General features: G+C 43.6%; 1 protein-coding gene across 1 annotated transcript; it reads left to right on the plus strand.

Annotated features, from left to right (window-relative positions):
• Positions 1-3,692: 3,692 nt before the first annotated feature.
• On the plus strand, positions 3,693-4,586 carry LOC137358272 (probable G-protein coupled receptor 139). The gene has a single exon (XM_068024176.1). The coding sequence runs from the start codon at positions 3,693-3,695 to the stop codon at positions 4,584-4,586; it is 894 nt and encodes a 297-aa protein (XP_067880277.1).
• The last annotated feature ends 4,130 nt before the right edge of the window (positions 4,587-8,716 follow it).

Raw genomic sequence — 8,716 nt, forward strand, 5'->3', positions numbered from 1 at the left:
GTCTGCTCATTCTGCTAGCCAATCTATGCCCTGTTGCAGGCTGTTCAAATCATCCTCACTGTTCACCATCCCTCTACGTTGGATGTCATCGGCAAATTTTGAGATTCTACTTTGTATTCCAAGATCCAAGGCATTGATATAAAGTAAAAACAAACAGTTTTCCTCGCACTGACCTTGGGGAACATCGCTGTGTACCATCCTTCAGTCTGAGCCGAAACGTTTTACTACAACTCACTTTGATCCTGTTCTTGAGTCACATTTGTACCCAACATGATAGTGAGCCTCCTATTCCAACAACCTTAATTTTGTGAACCAGCCTTTCATATGGCACCTTCTCAAAAGCTTCCTTAAAATCCATAAAAACAACATCAACCACATTCCCTTCATCAATCTTCTCTCGTATTTCAACAGAAATTCATTGAAGTCAGTCAAGCATCATCTGTCTTTTACAAATCCTCGCTGGCTATCATCTGGCTGGCGGCACAGTGGCGCAGTGGTTAGCACCGCAGCCTCACAGCTCCAGGGACCCGGGTTCGATTCCGGGTACTGTCTGTGTGGAGTTTGCAAGTTCTCCCTGTGTCTGCGTGGGTTTTCTCCGGGTGCTCCGGTTTCCTCCCACAAGCCAAAAGACTTGCAGGTTGATAGGTAAATTGGCCATTATAAATTGTCACTAGTATAGGTAGGTGGTAGGGAAATATAGGGACAGGTGGGGATGTTTGTTGGGAATATGGGATTAGTGTAGGATTAGTATAAAATGGGTGGTTGATGGTCGGCACAGACTCAGTGGGCCGAAGGGCCTGTTTCAGTGCTGTATCTCTAATTTAATCTAATCTCCAACTGTCTGCTGATTTCTTCCCTTATAATTGTTTCCAATAACTTACTTACCACTAACGTTAAACCTAACTGGCCTGTAGTTGCTGCGACTGTCGCTACACCTTTTCTGGAATAAGATAGTCACATTTTCCAATCTCCAATCACCAGGTACCTCCTCCACATCCAGGAAGATTGGATGGTTATGGCACGCCTTTCTGCTCTCTGCATCTCCAGTTCCTTTTTCAACCTTGGATGCAAGCCATCCAGCCAAGGTGACGTATCTACCATATGCATAGACTGCCGTTTTAGTCCTCCCACCTCCTAATTTTGACCCAATCCAACGCCTCTACCCTCTCTACTTCGACAGATGTTTTGTCAGATGCCACTTCCTCAGTGAAAACTGATACAAAGTACTCATTATGTAAATTAGCCTGGCCCTGCGCCTCTACGCAGATATTAGTCTCCCTGTCCTTAAGCACTCCAATCCACCTCTTACTACCAACTCTCCATTTACACGCCGGTAGAAGATTGTTCTGCTTTTCTATTCTCACATTCCCTGTTTGACAGTCTGACCTTCCTCGTCATCTTCCCTCTGAATTGATTATATTTGGCCTGCTTCTCACTCATTGTTTCATCATAATCTCTATCACCCGCGTCATTTCAGGAGCCTTGTTGCTGGTCTCCTAACGTCTTGGCCTTATTTGAATGTGCCTAGATTGTAGCTGAAGCCGCTCTTGGTTAAAGACAACACTTTGTCTGCCTGTTAGTTTTTGGTTCCATTTGAGCCTGGTCAGATCCCTTTCATCTCACTGAACGTTGTCCTCTTCCACTCCAGACGTTCTACCTTAATTCGTTCACGGCGCTTCTGCATTAATGGTCAAAATCCTTGCATGTGATAATCACTCTCACCCAAGTTCTCCCCCAAAGACACTTGGTCCACTTGTCCCACTCATTATGCAGCACCAGATCTAACACTGCCTCCTTTCTAGTTGGGTGGAGATGATACTAATCGAGGGACCTCTCCTGAACGCATTTCAGGAATTCCTCCACCTCCTTACCCTTCACTCTCGAATTATCCTAATAGATAGTTGAGTCCCCCAATATCACCATCTATAATTTTTGCGCATCTCTGTGATTTTCCTGCAAATTTAATCCTATCTCAATCTCACTATTTAGACGTCTATCGAGTATCATTATTTGTGTGGTCATACACTTGTGGCTTCTTAATTCTAACCAAATAAAGCCTGTCCTTTCTCCCTCAAGTACAACCTCCTTTTCCAAAACTGCAATGTCTCCCCTAATCACTGCTGCCTCCCCACCTCTCCTTCACTCCTTCCCTAACTTTTTCGAACACTTTATATCCTTGCATATTAAGCGCCTGGTGCTCACCATTTCTAAATTATGTTTCCATTTTTGCCACACAGTCCTATTCCCGAACTGCTTTTTGTGCTTGTAATTGACCAACCTTATTTACCACACGTCTGGCGTTTACAAACTTACATTGTAATCCTGGATTCACATTCCTCATAGTCCTTCTTAGTCCAATCCCATCGAAGACGGGAGCATTTCCTTCTATATTACTGTCCAACAGTCTCACAATATGCACCTTATTCCTCCTTTCTCCGTCTACATGTTAGTGCCCATCCCCTGCCAATTTAGTCTAAACAGTCCCCAATCACATGAATGAATCTCCTCACGAGGATGTTGGTCCACTCCAGTTGAGGTGCAACCTGTCCCTTGTGATTAGGTGCCTCCTTTTTTTTTAAAGAGATACAGCACTGAAACAGGCCCTACCACCCACCGAGTCTGTGCCGACCATCAACTACCCATTTATACTAATCCTACACAAATTCCATATTCGTACCACATCCCCACCTGTCCCTATATTTCCCTACCACCTACCTATACTAGGGACAATTTATAATGGCCAATTTACCTGTCAACCTGCAAATCTTTGGCATGTGGGAGGAAACCGGAGCACCCGGAGGAAACCCACGCAGACACAGGGAGAACTTGCAAACTCCACACAGGCAGTACCCAGAATTGAACCCGGGTCGCTGGAGCTGTGAGGCTGCGGTGCTAACCACTGCACCACTCCTGCCTCATTACTGGTCCTAATTACCTCAGAGTTTGAAGCCTTCCCTCCTGCACCATCGTCAAGCTTCGCATTGATACACCTAAACTTCTACTTCTACTCTCACTAATATGTGGGACTGGGAGTAAGCCAGTGATGTTTGCCTTCGAGGACCTCCTCTTTAACTTCCAAACTAGTTCCTGACCTAGGACTTCAATACCTGCTCTCTCAGTGTCATTGGCACCAAAGTGTATCATTACATCTGCCTCATTCCCTTCCCCTTGTAGAAAGTACTGCATGCTTTCTGTACATCCTTGATCCAGGCACCAGGCGTGCAAAATACTCTTTTGAAACCATGCTGACTGTCACGGGTCAGAGAATCTCTCTGTCAGTCTTTTTATACGAGAGCTAAGTGCTGTGTTATCTGCAAATCTGAAATAAATCCAGAAAATGCAGGAAACAATCAACAGGTCCAGCCGCATCTGTGGAGATACAAATAGAGATAACGTTTCTGGTTGATGACCCTGCGTTAGAACTGGGAGTACATGGAGATGTCACAATTTGTGGGACACGCAGCCAAAGGTGGACGGGAGGATTATGATCAACAGTAAGTTCAACAATTTCAGTATCATTCGTTTGCCATTTAACTTCTCCTGCCGTCCACCAGATCCCTGACCTTCCCCTGTGTTCTTACAGGTATAATCATTTCAATACATCAATGGGGAGAATAAAACATTTACCTGAAGCTGGTTCCCAGCCTGACGTATAATTTCTCTTTTTATTTCCCATCCTCACAGCTAACTTGATGACGATTGTGATCCTGTATCGAGGAAAGTGTGGTCTTTCCAAATGTGTCACTCGCTACCTGGTGACCATGGCAGTGATGGATTTACTGGTTGTTTTCCTCGACCTGATATTAAGGCACATTCCAATTGTTTATCGGGAACATTTTCGTTTCATGAATTACATCCGTGTGTGTAATATCCACGCCGTCTTGCTTTATGCCATTACTGACTGTTCTGTCTGGGCCACTGTCACTTTCACCTTTGATCGTTTTGTAGCCATTTCTTGCCAGAAACTGAAGAGAAAATATTGTACTGAGAGAATAGCGGCTGTGGTTCTGGGAACAGTGATTGTACTGTGTTGTTTAAGCAACATTTTCTGGTATTTTGTGTTCAAAAATTACTATCCATTTATCAATTTCCCCTGGTTTTGTTTTATGCCAATTGTTGTTATGAGATCTTTCTTCTGGTTAATAGTGATAGCCATTCATCATCTTCTAAACCCCGCTCTCCCATTTATTTTGATTCTGCTGCTCAATGTTTTCACTGTCAGGAACATTTTAGTGAGTAGCAGAGCTCGCAGGAGACTCCGGGGGAAAAGCATTGGGGACCGTCCCAAAGACCCAGAGATGGAGAGTCGAAGGAAATCCATTATTTTATTGTTTGTTATCTCGTGGAATTTCATATTGTTATGGGCAGTGTTTGCATTGCATTCAATATGGTACCAAATGTTTGTTTTTGGGTATGATACGATATCGCCACCTGATACATTAAACCAACTGGGGTTCATGCTACAACAGCTGAGTTGCTGGACAAATACTTTTATTTATGCCGTGACGCAAACTAAGATCAGGGAGCAGATGAAGGATGTGGTCAAGTATCCCTTCAAACTAATTGTTAAAGTCATTAAAATGTGAGAAGAATTGAAAATCGTTCAACATCAGAACTCATTCCGACATTATATACTGAGAAAGAGTCCTTTCCTGTGGGCCCATTGATTTACATTAATATTGATACACATACTAACACACCAGTCAAAGATCCAGAATACTCAATGCCCTGGGTCACTGACCCTGAACCTGAATACCCTGAGAATGTAGCCTCGAAACCAGAATGTCCTGTGGCATTAAACCTCAACGCTCACTTCCCTGATCAATGACCCTGCACCAACAAGGCTCTGGGTCAGTGACCTAGCACCTGCAACGTCTGAGTCAGTGACGCTGAATCTGTAAAGCCCTGGGTCAATGACCCTGCATCAACAAGGCCCTGGGTCAATGACCCTGAACCTATAATGCCTGGAGCAGTGACGCTGAACTTGTAATGCATGGGTCAGTGACTCTCTGCCAACAATGCCTCGGTCAGTGATCCTGAAACTAAGCCCTAGGTCAGTGACTCTGACGCGATAATGTCTAGCTCAGTGTCCTTGAACCCCCGATGGCCTGGGTCAATGATTCTGACGGTACAGTGGCCTGGGTCAGTGATTCTGAAGGTACAGTGCCCTAGGTCAGTGACCCTGAGGCCACACTATCCCGTGTCAGTTACAATGAGCTTCAATGCTTTGGATCATTGACCCTGAACCACAAAGCCTGGATCAGTAATCGTGAAAACTCAATGCCCTTCGTCAGTGAGACTAAACTTCAATGATCTGGATCAGTGACCCTCAACCACAATACGTGTAACACTCGATGCCCTTGGCTAGTGACCCTAAACATCTAAGCCCTGAGCCAATGACCCTGAATCCATAATGCCTGGCTCAGTGTTTTGCCTCTTCGATGTTATTACAGCTGTGTACTCAAAGCCGGTGGGTTGTTGATCACCTCAAAGCTCCATGCACTCATCTTACGGATTACGGAATGTGATATTGCAACTATCTTCAAGAAGGGATAGAAATCATGCAGTGGAAAGTTTGCAGTATTTCCCTCTTGTGCACAGCAGGGGAAATCCTGACACTCATTCGCCTGAATCATCTACTTCCTGTGATGGAGGAAATCTTCCCAGAGCCAAAATGTTACTCTCGACTTTCCAGAGGAACCTCCAACATGGTCTTTGTTGCCAGGCAAATCCAAGGACTGGGTGCCAGCGATGTACTGTCATAGTCCCCATACTATTTGCAATCTTCTTGACTGTGGCTATTCACCTCAACAAAGATCAGCTGCCCTCTAGTGTGAGTAGTAAATACCACCGAGATGGCAAAATCTTTAACCTGACTCACCTCCGTGCTTAAACTAAAAAGTGACCACCATAGGCATGCAGATCCACAGTTTGTGGATGACTGCAGTGTCGTTGCCCACACTGCACCAGATTTTCAAGCTGCGTTTGATCTCTTCAATTCTGTATGCAGGAGGTTTGGCCTATCCTTGAAATTTACCAAAACAAACCTGATTTTTTTTTACCGACACCTGGTCGGCCAAATAATCCACCTCCCATCTAACTTGAAGGAGAGACTTTGGAAAATGTTGAGCACTTCCCATTATCTTTCTCAAAAGGCCACCATTGATGAGGAGATCAAACACCAGATCAGCTGTGCCAGCTCAGCCTTCTCGAAACTATGGCCGGGGGTGTTTGACAGCAAAGGCCTTGCAAGTCAAATAAAGTCCTAGTGCACAGAGCAGTTGTCAGCACACTCGTGTACTGCAGTGAGACTTGGACTATAGAGCAGATAAACAGAAGAGTGTTGGAGCAATTCCAGCTGAAATGTCTCTGTCAGACACTCTGGATTCAATGGGAGGACAGTTGGACAAACTCTAGTGTACTTCTTGAAGCCAGATCCACAAGCATTCAAGCAAAATTCCTGAAAAACCAACTTCGATGGACTGGACACTGTAAAGATGACTGAACTGCGTCTCCCCAGCCAGGTTCTGTTTTGCCAACTCTCAAATGGCCAGGGTTTCCAAGGAAGGACAAAAATAACCCTTCAAGGAAAATCTGAAGCTCTCTTTGAAGTGCGGCAGCATTGACATTGATGGCTTGGAGGAGCTTGCTAAGACTGGTTCAATATGGCGACAACCTGTCCATCAAACTGTGTTATTTTTGTGTCCAAACGCTTTAATGATGAGACAGAGAAGCGGCAGAGAAGGAAAGAAAAGGAAGCAAATCCTACATCTAGTCAGCCATTCTTTTTTTCCAATTCAGTAAACGACTGGATATGCAAATACCTACACTCCTGAAGGTTCACTTCCTATGTCACATGCCCTCAGATCCTGCTTATTTGGAATATATATTTAAAATTAGAAGCAACTTTCTTATCATTCCTGACCGGCTCGTCAGTTGTTGGATGTCGGGGTGCGAGAGTCAATTACCCTTCAATTATTCTTTTGCACTATTGTTCCAAATTCTGAAGTGACTCGAATATAACAGTGGTTATATTCTATTCACTACAATTATGACTTCACACATGCAATGAACAGCAATATCAAAGAACAACAGTAATACCATTAAACACTGCGTAGAAGAGTGATCTCCATGTAATACTCGCTGCCCCAGGTACATTATGTCATTCAATGTGATAAATATCGCTACCATGCCTGGGCACACGAAAATTCCTTATGTTTTCTTGACACAATAAATGCTATGGAGACCGATTTACCCCAATCACTTTCTCAAACCTATTACTTTTCTATCATTTAACAGCTCTGATGAAAGATCACAGACCTGAAACGTTAACTCTGTTTATCTCTGCACAACTGATGGCAGACCTGCTGAGTATTTCCATCATTCTGTGTTTTTAATTCAGCTTTCCAGAATTTGCAGAATTTTGCTTTTATCTTAAACAATCATTATCTCGTAATTACTTGAATGGCTCAATTACAAACAAACAAAAAAAATTGAACCATCTGTCATCCCGGGTCAGGTCAAACACTCACGGTTTCCCACGCAATGACCCAACTCGTAAATAATCCAATGTTAAGACTCAGGCAACGTAAGAAAAGCATGGCAGAATAGGTACCCAGGATTAGGACGACTGCTCATGTGGAGGATAAGCATCAGTAATCCCTCAGAGAATCAGAACAGACCAGCAAGACTCAGAAAAGGAAACTTGTGTTGAATTTGTGAGTCTCGCCTTCTGGAATGTTTTAGTATTTGGTGAGAATGTTGAGCCAGTGTAATTTTGCCCAAATGGGATGAATAGATACTATATGACTTCATTACAACAGTAAGGTCCCGTGTGTACTGTAAATATGGACTGAAATCACAATGTAACTGATCAATTTTCAGCTGAATACTATGACTACAGTTATACCTGCTATCCTGTGAGAATATACATAAGACACGATGTGATGAAGTCAAAGTGGACACTGTTGAATTTGCTAGCTTGATCTTTGTGGGAACACAAGGGTTAACTAAGTTAAAAATATTAAATGGTCAATTCACTTGTACAAGTAAACACTCAACAGAAATGGGTCTGGAATGTCCTATGTGCTGCATTCCTGAGACAAGATATGGACAGTAAATGACCAAAGACCTGGAAATTACAAGAAGGCAGGATATGGAGAATAAAATGGAGTCTTTTAATGACAAGAAATTAGTTACGGGTGAGGCTTGGAATGTAGAAACAAGTGCAATGTGTGTGTGGGGTGGTCGAGGCAGTATAGGAAAAGATATTGATCACACACAGTGATTGATCATGCAGGGAAAGACCCTAACACTGAGCCCAGTGACATGGTGCACGAGGGGAGAGTGAGGGTCAGTCCTGGATATAAGGGGGTCCCTTTCCTTTATCTGACACTGCAGTCCAGATAGCTGGGCCAGCTAGTGGAAGAAGATCCCTCCTGAACGACTGATCATCGAACAGTGGGAACTTGGTGAGATTAAAGACACAGACGAGGTGAGAGTCTGTGGGGATCATTTGCAGCATTGATTTTTCCAGGAATATTCTCTGGGATTTTCGTGCTACTTTACTGGAATTCTATGAAACCTAACCTACGTGTAATCTTTAATCTTGTAGTGCACGTGTAATGTTTAATTTCTGAAAGACATACAGAGTAATGTTTCAGGTACTGCAACAAACTCAAGAGTGTTGGCAATGATTACCTCATCGGGTCGAATC

This window comes from Heterodontus francisci, chromosome 49 (assembly GCF_036365525.1).
Source record: "Heterodontus francisci isolate sHetFra1 chromosome 49, sHetFra1.hap1, whole genome shotgun sequence".
Classification (NCBI taxonomy): Eukaryota; Metazoa; Chordata; class Chondrichthyes; order Heterodontiformes; family Heterodontidae; genus Heterodontus; species Heterodontus francisci.

What these genes read in the sequence shown, in the direction of transcription:
- LOC137358272 (XM_068024176.1), top strand. Translation starts at nt 3,693, where the DNA reads ATGACGATTGTGATCCTGTATCGAGGAAAGTGTGGTCTTTCCAAATGT.